At 37.0% G+C, this 19,160-nt stretch overlaps 2 protein-coding genes across 2 annotated transcripts; both read left to right on the top strand.

The window, feature by feature from the left end:
- The first annotated feature begins 2,737 nt into the window (after nucleotides 1-2,737).
- On the top strand, nucleotides 2,738-5,008 carry LOC132624084 (mogroside IE synthase-like). Its single transcript, XM_060338918.1, has 2 exons — nucleotides 2,738-3,650; nucleotides 3,998-5,008. The coding sequence occupies exons 1-2, from the start codon at nucleotides 2,991-2,993 to the stop codon at nucleotides 4,736-4,738; spliced, it is 1,401 nt and encodes a 466-aa protein (XP_060194901.1). The 5' UTR covers nucleotides 2,738-2,990; the 3' UTR covers nucleotides 4,739-5,008.
- Nucleotides 5,009-13,556: 8,548 nt separating this feature from the next.
- On the top strand, nucleotides 13,557-18,592 carry LOC132628265 (protein FAR1-RELATED SEQUENCE 5-like). Its single transcript, XM_060344047.1, has 2 exons — nucleotides 13,557-15,834; nucleotides 18,020-18,592. Exons 1-2 carry the CDS (start codon nucleotides 13,765-13,767, stop codon nucleotides 18,188-18,190), a joined length of 2,241 nt encoding a protein of 746 aa, XP_060200030.1. The 5' UTR covers nucleotides 13,557-13,764; the 3' UTR covers nucleotides 18,191-18,592.
- Nucleotides 18,593-19,160: the final 568 nt, after the last annotated feature.

Here is a 19,160-nt window from a genome sequence, read left to right as displayed (position 1 = left end):
ACCAAAAATAACAAATTATAAGAGTAAGTATACACCAAAGGATATAGCAGATGATGTGAAAAAGAATTTGATGGGGATGTGAACTACATGAAGGCATATCGTGCTAACGAAAAGGCTATGACTGAGTTGAGGGGAGAGCCAGCAGATTCATACAAGAAGTTACCTGCATATGTATATATTTTGGATAAAACGTACCCAGGTTCTCATATAAGAATGCACAAATCGACTGAAAACGAGTTTTTGTATTTGTTCGTAGCACTGTATGCGTTTATAAAAGGATTCGACTGGTGTCGACCCATCGAATCCTTTAGTTGTTTGTCCTTTAGTTGTTTAAATACTTCTGTATTGGTGTAACAACTCATGTGCACCGGGTGAGTAGGAGCATCTTTCACAAAGAAGTTACTCTACATAATTTCATTAAATTCAGCTATTATATCATATACATCAACACATCTGCTGGTACACTGTATTTATAAATATAATCAAGTATACAGTGTATCAAAAAAATAATATGTATGTGTATACATATATGCTATTGTGAATAACAAAAGTTAGATCTTCTAAGTGTATCCAAAACAAATCATTCTAGTCACATTGTTTCAACTATTAAAAACATATATAGGTAACCAAGTGCAGTGTATTCAAATAAAATAATCAAGTATTCAGTGTAAGTTATTCTAAGTGTATCCAAAACAAAGCATTCTAGTCGCATTGTATTCACTATTAAAAAACATATACAGAGAATTTTGTAGGCTCAGTTCAAATACAATAACAAAGTATACAGTGTATCCAAAACTTTTGTAGGCTCAGTTCAAATACAATAACCAAGTGCAGTGTATTCAAATAAAATAATCAAGTATTCAGTGTAAGCTATTCTAAGTGTATCCAAAACAAAAAATTCTAGTCGCATTGTATTCACTATTAAGAAAGATATACAGAGAATTTTGTAGGCTCAGTTCAAATACAATAACAAAGTATACAGTGTATCCAAAACATTTGTAGGCTCAGTTCAAATACAATAACCAAGTGCAGTGTATTCAAATAAAATAGTCAAGTATTCAGTGTAAGCTATTCTAAGTGTATCCAAAACAAAGAATTCTAGTCGCATTGTATTCACTATTAAGAAACATATACAAAGAATTTTGTAGGCTCAGTTCAAATACAATAACAAAGTATACAGTGTATCCAAAACTTTTGTAGGCTCAGTTCAAATACAATAACCAAGTGCAGTGTATTCAAATAAAATAATCAAGTATTCAGTGTAAGCTATTCTAAGTGTATCCAAAACAAAGCATTCTAGTCGCATTGTATTCACTATTAAAAAATATATACAGAGAATTTTGTAGGCTCATATCAATTACAATAGCTAAGTATACAGTGTATCCAAAATGTAACTGTATGTGTATATATATACACTGTTGTCAAAACAAAAATTAAGTTATTCTGGGTGTATCCAGAACAAATCATTCTACTTACATTGTATTCAATATTAAAAACATATACAAGATTCTTAGAGAAAAACTGAAATACAGTACCTCCAATTCTTTGGAAGGTCCATCTTCAACAACATTTTTGCCCTTGCTAACTGAACTGCCATCGATGACTTTTCTTCGCTTTTCAGTACTTGGTGCGGGGGATTTGGAATTCGATGGATGAACGACCTCTTTTCGTTTGATAGATTTTGAACCTTCTTCATCCATTGTTTCTATACTTACAGGGTCATGTCGCATCTTAACACTACTCTCTGCAACCATTCTAGCACTGAGCCTGCAAAATCTTTTTCATCTTGTGTTATACACAAATCAAAAGATGGAGCATTAACAAAATTTTGTACAAAATTGGGTATAACTCTAGAGACTCTGCATGAAGTGCTTCCGTCCGCCATTAAAACCGAAAATTCAAAATTGAAGTTTGTTCAAAAACCCTAGCAATGGCGGAAACCCTTTTGCTTAATATCACAAAAAATGGAAGAAGATATTTAACAAAATAACCGTATAAAACAACTCAAAAACTTACCTATTAGGGCGCAACTAGTATTTAGGTAAAAGAAATCTGATGGAGAATCGTGGGGAATGAAAATGGAGGAAAACACGGAAGAGATTGGGGTCAATGAGAGAGAAATTGGTTTGAATGGGGGTGATTTGTGCATACAGACCTTGAGTTACGGTTAGTTTTACTAATATCCTTATTTTTACTGTATTAGTTATGTATTGTTATTGAGATACACTACTTTGCTATGAGATGTAATTTAGGCAAAGTATAGCTACTAAACATAAATAGAACCTAATGTTCTCTATGCCACGTAGATTTCCCTAGTTTTAATACATGTAAAGATAAGCCCAAATTGTTGGGCCGTGCTGTGCACGGGCATCAAACTTCTTGTTGCTGAGAAGAAGCTCCTTGCAATGTTTGGCATATTTAATTGGATAAATTATTATCGTTAATATTTTAATGGGAGAAAGTAGAAGGAAGAAGAAGAAAAATAACATTGGACAAACGTATGATGTTCTACTTAAATAGACAACAAATATAACAAATGTCCTGTAGATCACATCTTTAATATGAAAAGAAAGGGACGATTTCTTATTATTACAATTTTATGAAGAAAAGACATGGACGGTTGCATTTTGGTGGAATCCATCTTAGTCACCAAAGTACTACAGACAGTTTCATTTCATCTAGAATAGAAGTCTCTTTCTTTAGTGCGATGGATAATTGCATAGGAGGTCCTAGTCGATGTTATCAATGCGAAAGCATTGGTTTGACTCTGTCAACGTAGTTGGCTATGTTGCTGTCATATCAAAGATTATAAACAATAGGAAATGCGATACGTACTACCAATAATTTCTTGTTAGAGAAGAAAGGGAGGAGAGACTTGTGGACAGTTTTGAGTCTTTTGACAGTTTTCCTTATGTTCTGGTAGCGTGTTTAGTGAAAAGTGGTTGTTCATCACATAAATTTTCTGGCAAATCGGTTTGTGTTTCACAGACATGGAGCAAGAAAGAGTTGAGAAAGCACGTCATATTGTGGTGCTGGCAGATCAGGGACAGGGCCATATTAACCCAATGCTCCAATTCTCAAAACGCCTGGCTTCCAAAGGAATCAAAATTACTGTAGCCACCACGGTCTCTAATGCCAAGGCCATGAAAGCTGCTTTATCGGACTCCATGATCTCTTTGGAATCCATTTACGATGATTGCTCTGAGGGCGGGGTGGTTGGTCCTGGAGGTTTCAGAGGATTTCTAGACAGATTCCAGACCCGTGGCTCAACAAACCTCACTAAATTCATCTTGGATCAAGAACAAACTGAACACCCTGTTAAGTGCCTTGTTTATGATGCTAACATTCCCTGGGCTTCCAAGATAACAACTCAATCGGGCATAGCTGGCGCTGCCTTTTTCACTCAGTCATGTGCTAGTGCTGCTACCTACTATCCCATGTATTGTGAGGTGTTTGAAAAGACTCCTCTTTTCATGCCTAGTTTTCCATTCATGACAGGATTGCCAAAACTCAGGTTTCCGAATCTGCCATCTCTCGGTTCCAGCACTGGTCGGTATCCCCCAATAATCATGCACATGCTTGGCCAGTTTGACAACTTTGAAAAGGCAGACTGGGTCCTCTTTAACTCCTTCGATAAGTTGGAAGAAGAGGTAGGTACACCATATTTCCTTTGCTCTTTCAATCCGTTCTAGCTAGTTTTGATTATGTTTGCACGCCAAACTTGAGGAAAGAAGTTAATATTACTTCACGCTGCTAAGGTATTGTTTTCATTGTTGAAGAACATTAACTTAAAGACCTTATAACGCACATTTGATTTTTTACTATGCACATCAAAGTATATAGAAACAAAGAGGACAATTTTCTTGTCTATTCCTGTAACTTACTGGAAATTTTTAGAGTCAAGTTTAACCCCGTTGGACAGTACACGTTTGCTACATACCTGATTTTAAAGATGATGAATTGTTTGCCTCACCCCAGCTAGTTCATCTGAATTTAGGTTGTCAATTGGATGAAGAAGCTTTGGAATGCAGTAACGATAGGTCCAACTTTGCCATCATTTTATCTTGACAAACGAGTTGAAAATGATAGTGAGTACGGCTTCAATATTCATCAGCCAAATTCTAGCAACTGTATGGAGTGGCTTGACAATAAGAAGACTGGTTCAGTCGTCTACATCTCTTTTGGCAGTGCAGCAAATTTGAGTGCAGACCAAATAACAGAAGTAGCTGATTCTCTCAGGCAAAGCAACATTATGTTCTTATGGGTGGTGAAACCTTATGAACAGAGTAAGCTTTCAAGTGATTTCATCAAAGAGACATCAGAAAAGGGATTGATTGTGACATGGTGCTCGCAGTTAGCAGTACTAGCACATCATGCAGTGGGATGCTTCGTATCACACTGTGGATGGAACTCAACCTTAGAAGCAATAAGCTTTGGTGTGCCTATAGTTGCAATGCCTCAAATTTTAGACCAAACAATCAATGCGCATTTTCTGGAGAAAGTTTGGGGGGTGGGTTTGATAGCTAAAGCAAATGATGGTGTTACTGCGAGTGAGGAGATACACAGGTGCATCAGGGAAGTTTTAGAAGGAGAGAGAGGACAAGAAATTAGAAAGTGTATTACTAGCTTGAAGGAGCTGGCTAAGGAGGCAATTGACACGAGTGGAAGTTCAGACAAACATATTGATGAGTTCATTTCACAGCTTGATCCAGCCTACTTGAGACATAGATCAAACTAATACTGAAATCGTATAATTTATCTGACTTGTGTTGTGAAGTATACTCTATTTTTGCTTAAACGGTCCTCAGAAGGTCACCATATTTCACCAGAATTTCAACTTTTTGTTTGTATGGTGAAACAGTGAAAAGGTTACCAGATTCTTGTTCCCTCCATATGACCAATGTCCGTAATCAATTCACCGAAACGTTTGGAGATGGTATTTTAGGTAATATTGACATTACCAAAAAAAAAAAAAAAATGATTTAAGGATAAATCTAATTTTGTTGCATGATGCGTTTTGGAATGGACGAATTACAATTTCTTTATAGGAAATAACACTGTATGACAATTAGGGTAAAATAATTACCCGGTTTAGCCCACTTTTAATTTTTTACGCGCGTTAGCCGTAATTTAGCCGACGAGCACTACTGTCTTTACTTTCCTAATTTAGGCTTTCACCTGATTTCTTAGCTGTGTTGGCACTGTTGGACTTTTTTGTTCCTATATTTGTTTTGAATTTTTGTTTTTTGCTTTTGTTTATTATTAATAACTATCCCGCTAAGTTTTTTAGTGGTTACCAAAAAAAAAAAAGGTAAAATGTGTATAAACACCTCTTATACATTATTATACACTTTTATACGGTCTAAAAGTGTGTTTATACACCTCTTATACATTATGTATAAACCTCTCTTATGTATAAACACCTCTTATATAAGTTTGTATAATATTGTATACTAGTTTAAAAGTGTTTTACACCTCTTGTATAAATTTGTATAATCTTGTATACCCAGTATAAAAGTGTGTATAAACACCTCTTATACATTATCATACACTTTATACAAGGTTGATACATTGTCTACTCCAGGTGTACACTATTATTGTATAATGTTGTATACCGTAAAAAAGTGGCTATGCTGGTGTAATTTAAAAATATGGCTATGCAAATGTAATTTTGTATGCTAGATTGTATATTATTGAAATTTATATTAATATGAGAATAATTACCGCTTGTAGTAAATTTTTTGAATATTTTAAACTTTAATTATAAATATTAATTTAATTTAATTTTGAAATTAACCAAACAGACCTAGTTACAAATGTGGCAACTATTTTGGGAAAGTATCATGGGGCATTTAACTATAGGTGACTCTTAAGTCTTTTTATTGAGTGGAGGTGACTCAAGTTTTAATTATTGAGTGGAGGTGATGTTTTTTATTAGTGATTAGGAGGTTTTGACCTTGCCCAAAAGTTTTCATTTTGACACTTTGACCCTTTAACTTTATTTTTAACACTTTGTCCTCAAGTTTTATTTTTAACACTTTGACCCAACCAATATAAATCCTAAAATACCAAAATGGGTCCAAAAAAAAAAAGGGCGCCAATAGTCGCACCCGTTTTTGCTCTTTTCGCTCCACTGTTCTTCTTCTCCTTCTTCGGTTTGTTCTTCCTCCTTCTTCTTCTTCTTTTCCATCTGCCTGTTCTCATTCTTTTTCTCCCTCCATTCTTCTTCCTCATCTTCTATTGCTGCTTCCCCTGCTTCTTCTTCATCCATTGTTGTGCCATTTTGAAGAATCTGCTCAACAAAAGAAAAAACTAAACCACCAGATTTGCAATTTTTTTGGTTGGATTTCGTTAGTGTCTACATGGGCATTACTTCATAAGTATTGTTGCTTCCCCTGCTTCTTCTTCTTCCATTGGTGCGGCATTTTGAAGAATTTGTCAACAAAGAAAAAAACAAAACCAGCAGATTTTGCAACAATTTACAGTAGCAATTGTACTTGTTGCAACAAGTGCTAAAGCTGCTGTATAAGAGCTTCTAAATTTTTGCAACAACTGTTGTAGTTTCTGCAGAAGCTGCTGGAGTTTATGCAACAGCTATTGTAGTTGCTGCCACAATTACAACAGATTATGTAGTTGTTGCAACTTCTATACTAATTGTTGTTAAATACGTAGTATGAATAAGTTGCAACAGATTTGTAAGTTGTTGCAAGTAGTGTACTACCTGTTGCAACAAGTATCTTACTTGTTGCAACAACTCACTGATCCGTTGGATTCAGCTTCAGTCCAACAGAACCCAAAAACTGGACCCAAAAAACTATAGCTGACTCCAACAGATGAATCAGGTGTTGCAACAAGTGGATTACCTGTTGCAACAAGTACTATCCTTGTTGCAACAACTCACTAATCTGTTGGACATCTTGAACTGTCTTTGGATTAAACAGAACTCAAAAAACTGAAGCTGACTCCAACAGATTAGTTAGTTGTTGCAACAAGGATAGTACTTGTTGCAATAGGTAATCCACTTGTTGCAACACCTGATTCACCTGTTCCAACAAGTCATTAAGTTATTATATTTTGTTACTCTACTGTCATGACCTTTTTTAAAAAAAAAAAATATATATATATATATATATATATATATATATATATATATATATATATATTCAGGTAGCATTAATGGGGGACTCAATAACAATAGGTGTTGATTGCCATGGCGAATGGATCGAAAAGAACAATCGATATATTTGGCGATGGAAGGGTAGTCACATGTTAGAGACGATAGATATAAGTGTCCAAAGAGATGTTGTGTTTGATGATTTTGTGAACTTAATCATCATCTATTGTGAATTAACTTGTGAACCGAAAGATCTTGCCATCACTTACATGCATAGCTCTTTTGAAAACCAGAGGGTCTTGCCTTTTAAGATAACCGATCAGGATCGTTTGCGTACTTATTTGAATGATGTAGCTAGGCCCATTTTAAGGGTATACGTGGTTGGAAGCCCGGCAGAGAACCATAATTTAGGTCAAGACCAACAAGATGTGTTAAATGATAAATTGGATGGGGTGGATATGGATATGGATATTCCAGATAATGGAAGTGGAGTGAGTCGATTCCTACACCCAAAGTTGCATGTAATACACCGTGTTCTACACAATCTTCACAGTGCAGCCATGTTCAAGATGATGAAACAAGCTTTTATAAAGGAATGTCATTCAAGAACAAGGAACAACTAGCAACTATGTTGAAACTTGCTTGCGTGAAGAAAGATTTTACACTCAAGAAGGTGATTAATTAGTGCACTGTGTATTGCTTTAGATGTGTACATCCGGAATGCAAGTGGTGGCTGAGGGATATGAAGCTTTTAAGTTCTGACAGATTTTGTATTACAACCTACGTAAAGTATCACACATGTGGTTCTGAGCATATTACTAGCCATAATCCACACGCCACAACGAAAGTCATTGGTGAATACTTCAAAGATAGGTTTCCCGATGATAAAGGCCCATCTACAAAAGATATGAGCCAATCATTCCGCACAGAATTGGGTTGTAAGGTAAGTTATTGGAAGGGCATGGAGATTGCAAAATCATTGACAAGGGGGACACATGAGCACGGATATGCAGTGCTTGATGCGTACCGTTATATGCTTCGTTCCGCAAATCCAGGAAGTAAGACGGCATTGAAGGTTGATGCTAATGGGAAGTTCAAGTACTTTTTTGTAGCCTACAAGGCTTGGATGCTTGGTTTTGCGCAAATGAAAAAAGTCATAGCTGTCGATGGGACATTCTTGAAGAGCAAGTACGAAGGAGTGTTGTTGTCAGCCGTGGCACAAGATGCGGAGAATCATGTTTTTCCTGTGGCATTTTGTGTAGTGGACAAGGAGTGTGATGCCGCATACAAATATTTTTTTGAACAAATGAGAAGCTTTGTAGATAATACCAAAGAGTTGTGCATAATTTCTGATAGGCATCCAAGTATCAAAAAGGCAGTTTCAATTGTCTTCCCTTTGTCTCATTATGGTTGTTGCATGAAGTACCTTGGCGAAAATCTTCGAACCACCTTTCACAATACGAAGGTCGTATCTCAGTTTTATAAAGCAGCAAAATCGTACAATATAGATGAGTTCAATGACCATTTCAATCAAATCAGAGATACAGTCCCTAGGGCCGCCGAACATCTTGAACGTGTTGGATTCCACAGATGGAGCAGGGTATTCTTCCCCGGAAATAGGTATTCATACATTACTTTTCCAACAAATAACACATCTGTTGGAACAAATAACACATCTGTTGGAACAACTAACTCACTTGTTGCAACAGGTAAGTTAGTTGTTCCAACAACTCACTTAGTTGTTGCATTTTGGTATGACACAGAGACAATAACTGAAGCTCTCTCCAACAAGTAACACATCTGTTGGAACAACTAACTCACTTGTTGCAACAGGTAAGTTAGTTGTTCCAACAACTCACTTAGTTGTTGCATTTTGGTATGACACAGAGACAATAACATTACTTTTCCAACAAGTAATACATCTGTTGGAACAACTAACTCACTTGTTGCAACAGGTAAGTTAGTTGTTCCAACAACTCACTTAGTTGTTGCATTTTGGTATGAGACAGAGATAATAACTTAAGCTCTCTCCAACAAGTAACACATCTGTTGGAACAACTAACTCACTTGTTGCAACATGTAAGTTAGTTGTTCCAACAAATGTGTTACTTGTTGGAAAAGTAATGTTATTGTCTCTGTGTCATACCAAAATGCAACAACTAAGTGAGGAGTTTACACGCTTGAAAATATCAACTTTTTTCAACTTTTTTTAGGGGGGTTTACACGCTTGAAAATATCAACTTTTTTCAGCACTTGTGGCACAACTTCAGCAGGAGGAGTAGCAATACACTTCTGTGGAGTACTTGTTTTCCTTGCTCTACAATCAACAAGTGTCTTGGAAATTATTTTTGCCCTCTTGCGAATCCCAATAGGAGTATAGGGTGAGCTGAGCTTTTTGGATAGCCGGACACCCCTCTTGGACATCAAACTCTTTATAGCTGAATTTGTATCTTTTTGTGCCTGAAGCAACTCTTCAACCTTGTTTATCAAACCCTCCATTTTCAGCCTGCAAGTACTGCATTCACAAGCACAAGAATACACCTTGGAGGAACCGGCACCAACTACCCAACCTATAAGGGATATCTGTGGTCTACCCACCACCACCACTTTGGGGAGTATATCCACCAACTCCATTACCACCACCATCATCATATCTTCTTTTATCAGCAAGACATTCCACTACTTGTCTTGCAACATCAACAACAGCATTAATATCAACAGTATTAATATCAACAGCATCACCAACATCATCACCATCACCAACAACATTAACATCAACATCACCATCAACATCACCACCACCACCATCAACAACACCAGCCCTTATAATGATTGTGGCTCCAGCCAATTCTTCTTTTATCTGATCAATCAATTCATCATGCACAGATTCCCTATGCCCTAAAATAACAAGACATGGCATCTACACCCCTCGTTTTGTCAGGATAAGCCTTGGGTGCACAACCTACAATAAACAAACAGATATATTCAACCAATAAGTGTGTAATCTGTTGGAACAACCTCCACATATGTTCCAACAACCTCCTAGGTTATTGCAGCATATTCTTTAGCTGTTGGAAAAACCAAAACAGCTGCTACAGCTTCTTCTACAACTGTTGTGATATTTTTCAACAAATTGTAAACCTGTTGCAACAACTGAGTAAGTTGTTCCAACATCTTAGGAGTTGTTGCAACATATTCACTATCTGTTGGAAAATATCAGAACAGTTGCTGCAACTTCCTCAGCAACTATTTTGATTTTTCCAACATATTCTGAGGTTGTTGCAGCAGATAAATGTATCTGTTGAAACAAGTAGTTACTTGTTATAAAACTATTCAGGGATATTTTCCAACAGATTCTGACTTACTGCTTCCTTGGAGGGGTTAAAAGGATCAAGATTCATTTTTTTGTTGCTGTTTTTGTTAGTCAACCATCTGAGGATCCTTAGAAAACAAACTTCTTCCGAGTAGTCACTGACTTGACTCCGTAGGTGAGGAATGGCTTCAAATTCCCAAGCCTAGAAAAAATTATGCCACCAAAAATCAGAATAATCAATGAAGGAAAAGAATTAAAAAGATAAAACATTGAAGAAAAAAGTTTACCATGAAGGCCCAAGAGAAGCCATAGATGTTGGAAGTCTTCACATTAGGGTTCAAAGCTTTGGACAAATATTCAACAGTCAACTTAAAACTTTTATGACCCCATGGATAGTTATTGAATGCCTCATGATCCTCCGAGAGTTTAACCAAACAAGTTCTATATTATTCTTTACATCCTTTGCCCAAAGAATAGAATTCACAAACCAAACTAAGCACAATGACTCCTTGTGCTTTCTTGACATAGTTTCTAACTCCAAGTCTGCTAGCAAATCCACTACCTTGTAGCTCTTTCCAACAACATCCACTAAATCCAAATCATCATCAACCGTGGCTTTGCCTTTCTTGCCTTTCTTGGCTGCCTTGGATGACTTGGGTGTCTTGGCTCCCTTGGATGACTTTGGTGTCTTGGCTCCCTTCTTTAATGTAACTGTATGAAGAGGCTGAGAAGGAGCATGACACCTCAGTCCGGTGATTATGGCAAACTCCTTGATGCCAAAACAAACTGGCATGCCGCAGTAGTTTATCCATATCTCATCAGTTTTGCTGCAAATAATTCTTCGTTTGAGAAGACCATACATAATGGTCATTTGAAACCTTGCATTGTTGTCCTCAGGAAAATCTAGATACATCCCAAAACATGTGGTCCTGAAGAAATCCTCCAAGTCCTCCTCTTGAAGTATCTTCCTAAAGTAATCAAAGGGCTTGCCCATGACTGATTTTACAACAAGATCACCATTCAAATCACCTAGTTTATCCATCAGCATCTGCACACGGAACTTCTCAATACTGAAAGCTTTGACAACTTCATCAGTGGAAGGTCTGTCAATATCAGTCCCAATAGAAGAATCAACAGCCCCGGTCGTCGACCTTTCAAAAGATGCAGTTTTATCCTCTTCATTGTCATCATTATTTACATCATATTTTTCTTCTTCTTCATTTTCATCATTGTTTTCTTCTTTTTCATTTTCATCATTGTTTTCTTCTTCTTCTTCTTCTTCTTCTTCTTCTTCTTCTTCTTCTCTTTCTTCTTCTTCTTTATCTTCTTCTTTTTCTTCGGCTTCTTCTTCTTCTTCTTTATTTTCTTCTTGTTCATCTACTTGATCTTCTTTACTTTCTTAGCCAGAAACTCCTACTTGAGAGGTTTCCTGTTCAGCAGTTTGTTCAGAAAGAATATTTACCTGTTCAGCAAGATCATCTAATGATGCCCCTTTAGCTCTTTTACTAACTGTAGATGATTCCTCCCTTTTTTTTTTTTTCGTGAAGACATTTTATCTGCACACAGAAGATAAGCAAAAACACTTTCAATTGAAGCATATGTTGCAACAAGTGTGTAATATATTGGAATAACTCCATCATATGTTCCAACAACTTCATAAGTTGTTGCAACAGATTATACATCTATTGGAAAATATCAATACAGTTGCTGCAGCTTCCTCAGCAACTGTATTGATTATTTTCAACAGATGGATAATCTGTTGCAACAACTGGTAAAGTTGTTGGAACATATGATTGAGTTGTTCTAACATACTAATCTGTTGGAAACCATCAGAACGGTTGCTACAGCTTCCTCAGCAACTGTTTTAACAATTTTCAACAGATTTTAAATCCGTTGCAACAACATATTCATTTGCTGTAACAACCTCAGCAACTGTTTGGGTTTTTACCAACAGATTAGAAATCTGTTGCAACAGATTACTCAGTTGTTGGATAAAAATAAAAAAAGGCAAGGCCCTTTTTCCTAAGCCTTACAAGGACAACGACATCTATTTCACTATCAGGGGGCAATATCAGTGTATTACAAACACACAACAGTCAAAAATTGAACAAAAGACACAGCATTGCATAGACACCTACCCATGTTCTTCCTCTTCATCTTTAACCAAAATTCATCATTTTCGTACTTTTATTTCAAAACCCTAACTTTTGAACCAGAAAAAACATCTGTTTCAATACAAACACACACCATCACAAGTTAAACAAAATAAACCAACCTCAACTGTCAAACAAGTGCTGAAGTTGCTGCAACAACTTACTCAGCTGTTGGAAAAAATCCAAAAAAAATGCAAACCCTTTTTTCGAAACCCCAAGGAGAACAAGAACACAAACAGTACTAAAAATCATAATTTCACAACCACATACACTATTTAACAACACAGAAACCCCAACAAGTGGAACAAATAGAGCAAATACGGGTTTTGTCAAGCCCAACAAGCCCTTTTTTCGAACTCCTAAGGAGAACGAGAACATAAACAACACCAAAAACTAGAATTTCACACCCACATACACTATTTACAAACACACAAACCCCAACAACTCGAACAAATACAACAAATAAGGGTTTCTCAAGCATTGAATAACAAAATAAACAACATTGTAGACAAACCCATGTTATTCTTCTTCTTCTCTGACCAAAATCATCGTTTTCTCACTTTGATTTCAAAACCCTAACTTTAAAAGAAGAAAAAGTTGAGCGATTTTACCTGAGAGAAATGGAGAGTAGCAGTTCGTTTCTGAGTCGGCTTTTGAAAAGGTTGACAACGGTTTCAAGAAGCACATTTAGCAGTTGAGATCAGTTCGTGGGTTTGAACGTTGAAAGTTTGAAGGAGCAGTTGAGATCAGTTCGTGTTTTGAATGAAGTTCGTGTGTTTTGATATGAACCGATGTTGAGTTTGAAATAAATGGGGGGTTGGATTAAATAGTTTGGGGTCTTTTTTATATTTTATAAAAAATTAACAAATTTGACAAAATACATTTTCAACCTCAATTTTCTTAATCCCAAATTTAATTGTGTTTTGACTTGAGGTGGCCCAACAAGTCACCGCTACTAATTTCCAAACTTAAAAGTCACATTCAGTTAAATTTTCGAAGTATCATCCTGTAATAATGAAAAAAGCTCAAAATTTTGAGAGAAAGGAGGAGGTCGCCATTTTGTAAGATCAGTGAAGCTCAGAGCTAGGAGGTTGGCTGCGCTTTCTTCTGCGGTTCAGTCCATAATTTTATGTTGTGTAATCCCAATCTAACATACTGCTCGAATCTCTAACTTTTCGGCTATTATGGAATCTGAACCCTTAAATTTGGAAAATGATGGATTGGAGTTCGATGTGGGTTCTGCCGAAGAAGAAGAAGATGATTGTGGGTTGGATTTAGGACCTTGTTCGGACAAGAGTGAACCCTACGAGGGCATGGAATTCGAATCTGAGCAGGCTGCTCGCATCTTCTACAATTCCTATGCTCGCAGAGTTGGCTTTGGCACTCGTGTCAGCGCTTATCGCCGTTCACGTCGTGATAACTCTATTAGTAGCCGTCAATTGGTCTGTTCCAAAGAGGGTTTTAACCCTAGGCCTGATCAACACAAACCCAAGCGACACCGTATTGTCTCTAGGGTCGGCTGTAAAGCTCACTTGACTGTCAAGAAACAGTCTTCTGGTAAGTGGGCTATTACTAAATTCGTCAAAGACCACAATCATGAGCTTGTCCCCCCTGATCAGGTCCACTTGCTTCGATCACATAGGCATGTTTCTGGTCCTGCCCGCAGCTTGATTGACACCCTCCAAGCTGCTGGTTTGGGCGCTACTCGCGTAATGTCTGTACTAATTAAGCAATCCGGTGGGGTTAATAATGTTGGTTTCACTAAATCTGATTGCCAGAATTATATGAACCAAACCAGGCAGAGGACTCTAGGGAGTGGTGCTCACTATATCTTTGAGTATTTGAAGCAGAAGCAGGCTGAGGATTCCAATTTCTTTTATGCTGTTCAAGGTGGTCCATCCGGGAACATCTTTTGGGCCGACTCAACCTCCAGAAGGAATTATGCTTATTTTGGAGATACGGTTACATTTGACACCACTTATAGGACTCACCGATACCGGGTGCCCTTTGCCCCATTTGTAGGAGTAAACCATCATTGCCAACCAGTTCTATTTGGCTGTGCCCTGCTTCTCAATGAATCGGAGTCATCATTCATCTGGCTATTCCAAAATTGGCTTGCTGCAATGTCTAGTCGCCATCCTGTTTCTATAACTACAGATCATGATAGGATCATCAGATCAGCCATTGCAGATGTATTTCCACGCGCTCGTCACCGCTTCTGCAAATCCAATATTTTTAGACAAGTACAGGAGAGGCTCTCACATTCACTCCACTCATTTCCCACCTTTGAAGCAGAATTCCAGAAATGTGTCAATTTGACTGAGATAATTGAGGAGTTTGAAGTATGCTGGGGATCCCTACTTGGAAGATACAATCTCAAAGATGATGAATGGCTCCAGTCAATGTACGATGCTCGACAACATTGGGTTCCAGTTTACCTTCGAGATACATTCTTTGGGGAGACATCTATTGCTAAAACTAGTGATAGTACAAATTCATTCTTCGATGGATATATAGATGCGTCGACTAACATTCACGTCCTAATGAGTCAGTATGAAAAAGCTACTGCAAGCAGGCATGAGAAGGAGGTGAAGGCAGAGTATGATACCATAAATATTGCTCCTATTTTGAAGACCCCATCTCCCATGGAAAAACAAGCAGCTCACATTTATACTTCGGAAATATTTTTGATGTTCCAACAAGAACTAATCGAGACTCTGGCTTATCCTGCAACTGTAATTAATGATACAGGATCAGATGTAATGTATCAAGTGGCAAAGTTTGGAGAGGACCATAAAGTTTATTATGTCAAATATAATGTCATTGAGAAGAAAGCTAGCTGTAGTTGCCAATTGTTTGACTTTTCAGGTATTCTTTGTAGGCACATTTTAGCTGTTTTTAGAGTGAAAAATGTTCTGAGGTTTCCATCTCATTATGTACTGAAACGTTGGACCAGAAAAGCCAAGAGCGATGTTGTTTTAGATGAAGACGAACTTGGGTTGCCAAGTAGTCATAATGAGTCCTTCACTGATCGCTTTGAAAAGTTAAGCCTAGAAGCAACTAAATATGTCAAAGAAGGAGTGGATTCGAAAAATGTGTACCAAGTTGCTATGGACGCTCTACATGAAGCTTCCAAGAAGGTTGCAGCTGCAACGTGCGGTACTCCATCACTACCACAGAGCTTAGACATGAACAAAGCAAAGGAATTCAACTTGAATGGAAATCAAGCTGATTGTGATGATCCCTGCTTGGTGGTAATTTCTTTTTCCTTGAAATGTTTGAGCTCCGCCCAGAAATTATTGGGATGTTCTTTCTGCTGGTGAATATTGTGCACTCTGTTTTCACTGCAAGTTCGTATTAACCTTTCTTTGCTTCCTTCTGATGATTAAGCATGGGTAATTGTTTGACCTTTTGGCAGCGTGCTATCTTTGTTGTGGATAACCCAATCCCCCACATCCCGAAAGATAAAAAGGAAAAGGAAAATGAGAAAGGGATGTTATAAATTGTTAAGCTCCTTGAAAAACATTATTTGTGCTTCAATTCCAGGCTTGTACGCTCAGTAATGGCTGAACAACCTAATTACTTAATTTCACTAGTTCTTTGTTGTTGGTTCTACGTTCTTTCCTTTCTATTAGGATAGCCAAGTTTTGCTGTTGCTCAACGTAACCATTCAGCTCTCAAGTCTCACGGCTCCTGATAAGGTTCTGTTCATAAGTCATCTGGTTGCATTTGGTCTCAAATCTTTCATTGTTTGTGTTATTTATCTGTTTGGTTATTTTTTTTTAAGAAAAGAACTCCATAGTTTCAACTAAGAGATGTTGAATCTGTCATAGCTGCTAAACAAGGGACTCTAAGCGATTTGTTTCTTTTTTGTCTCCGGAAGCCCACACCAAATGATTAATGAATATTGCTACTTGCATCTTGGTACCTTGTAGATATTCACTGGTCACATCTTCACATGCATTACTTTAGTTGGTGTTAGTTGACCTTGGATTACTATTACATCTATATTTCCTAGATTGTGATTAGTCTAATGAATCAGCATCGTGACTGTTTCCAGGTCAGATGAAGTTTGCTAGCTATTTCTTTGTCCTCTCCTATATACTATTGTAGAATTTTATCGTCTCATATTTACGTGGGAGGATAGCTATGTTAAGATGCTTTTGTGATTATTGTTCTTCTGATGATGACGACGACGACGACAACAACAACAAAAAACAAAAAAACAAAAAAAAAAAATAAGAGAGAGAGAGATGCTTTTGTGGGTAAGTTGATTTCATTTGAATGCCGCTAGGACTCTGATGCTCTCACAAGAAACCACTTCTCCTAAATGTTTTAAAAAAACAAACTTGTTTTTTCTGAAACCAAGAGCAGCTGGGTATTACTTTTGTCTATACACCTGAAACAAATGAATACAATTGTCTTATCTCTCATAGCTTAATCTTTTTAAATGAGGCGTTTACCAGAGCCAATATTTGGTCAGTTTGTACTCACTCATATATCCACATTAAAGTCCGAATTGCCTTGGCTCTTCAAGCCATCTAATGCTACCCACCCCTTTCGCTTTACTCCAACATATCTCCCTTGTAATTTTAACCATTGCCGTCCTCTCCTTGCTCACGATGTATGGTCATATCCATCTTCGTTCTCTCCTTTTAGCAGTTCTATAAACCACTCTTCCATCATGTCCCAACAAAAACCATTAAGACAAAGGAGGGGAGAGAGAGAGAGAGAGAGAGAGGGGATGAAAGAGTGACGTAATTGGGGGCAAGTATGGCTGTATGGCCCTTTCTTTTCTTTTTTAAGTTAATTTCTTCTTTTCATTTCTTTACAGTCTTACTCTTATCTATTATAAATGTACTCTAGTCTCTTGTATTACTACCAAGGAGGAACTCTAATAAGGTTTTGTCTGAAACTATTGCTAGCATTAGCACCGAAGTTTTGTCCAGTTAGACGCCCAAATCACTCCTATGATTTTATGAGTTGACTAACAAACATTGACATTCACACTAGCCTTAGCAATTGTAGGACATGATTTTGGGGACTGGGTCTGACCTATGGTTTTAGAAACGAAATCCTGCCTGCCCCTTTACCATAAATCAAGAAGCAGTCCTATCATGGATGTGACCCATGAATATCTTGGGGAGATTTCTTCTAACTCACTGTCATGGTTGGAAGGGCTTCATCTTCAGCACCATGGCCTGTTGCCCTGTTGTTGAAGAAGTATGATGAATCATAAATTCAGTGGTCAAACGGGGAGATTATTTCACTAGTAAATCATCTTGAGACTGGGGGCTCTAGTATTCATTCATATTGTCAGGCGACTAGGTTTCCTAATAGAAGTTCAATAATTAGTTCTCTGATGCTCTTTTTTGCAATTCATGCATCAATGATTTGAGTGTGCAACTGACACAATGTGCATTTTTTTACCTTTTGTAGAATCAAGACGAGAAAATTCAGGAATTAACAAATGCTGTGGTAAATGCAACTGAGATCTGTGAAGCTTATCGAGCAAAATTGTTGAGTATTTTGAGAGACATGGAGGAGCAGAAGCTGAGAATATCTTTGAAGGTACAGAGTATGAGGCTTAATCGAATGACTGAGCTATAGAAGGGCACTTCAAAATCTTTGTATATACACTACTAGCGGAGAAAGTTGTGACTCCCAAGTAATCTCGAGCACTTTTTGCCTCTCCGGATTGCATGTGTTATCATCTTGCTATGGAGGATTTTAATGTAACAGTTTCTGTGTATATGGTTGAGTTAGATCTGACCTGAGAGCTGTGTTTAGGTAAAGGGGGTAGTAACTAGGTGTTGTTTGTGTCTGAACTGCTATTGCATCTGCTTCGCAGCCTTTTGTTCACTTTTGCTCTACTAGTGTAAATACGGGTTGCTCTTCATAACCAGTAGGAATGGGGAAAAACTTACCGCACCAAATGTTTTGATTAACTCAAATATTTACATGGTATGCGCCCTTTATATACACTTTTATGGAGTACTATTAATTATGTTCGATTAATTGCCAAATATATCATCTAATCATGGTATATTTAATGTAGTTTTGGTAAAAACATTGAGTGTACGTAAGTTTTTTCTGGTAGGATTCTTTTTTTGTTTTTTTTTTCAATTTAGGAGAAATAACAATGTTTTCAGTTGATCTTCACATAAACTGAAAAATAACAATGTTTTCAGTTGATCTTCACATAACTCAAAAATAACAATGTTTTCACTTGATCTTCACATAACTCAAACCCTCAATGTACATTGTTGGAATAATAGCTGAGAAAAAGGGGTTTCTATCTTTACAAGTAAGAGAAAATGACCAAAATGGTCCTTAATTTATGAGCTTTGGTTTCATTTACTTGTTAATGTATAAATATCATAAAATAGTCCTTAATGTATTCCAAAAAGTGATGAATTTGGTCACACACATAATCACTATTTGTCTTTTGAAATAAACTAAGGTGCTCGACATCTTCCTCCATACACAACCTAGTTGAAGATATTTTAGGCTTCTTTTCATACTCCAGTGAATAAATTCACTATAGAATTGCAATTTTCTTCAAGACTTACCCTGCAAG

This window comes from Lycium barbarum, chromosome 2 (assembly GCF_019175385.1).
Source record: "Lycium barbarum isolate Lr01 chromosome 2, ASM1917538v2, whole genome shotgun sequence".
NCBI classification, from domain to species: Eukaryota; Viridiplantae; Streptophyta; class Magnoliopsida; order Solanales; family Solanaceae; genus Lycium; species Lycium barbarum.
This window is presented reverse-complemented; position numbering and strand designations above follow the sequence as displayed.

Bases quoted from the DNA above. Each gene is read 5' to 3' on its own strand.
- LOC132624084 (XM_060338918.1), top strand. From the start codon at position 2,991: ATGGAGCAAGAAAGAGTTGAGAAAGCACGTCATATTGTGGTGCTGGCA. The intron at 3,651-3,997 runs GTAGGTACACCA...ATCTGAATTTAG, and splicing joins TCGATAAGTTGGAAGAAGAG to GTTGTCAATTGGATGAAGAA.
- LOC132628265 (XM_060344047.1), top strand. From the start codon at position 13,765: ATGGAATCTGAACCCTTAAATTTGGAAAATGATGGATTGGAGTTCGAT. The intron at 15,835-18,019 runs GTAATTTCTTTT...TACCTTTTGTAG, and splicing joins GTGATGATCCCTGCTTGGTG to AATCAAGACGAGAAAATTCA.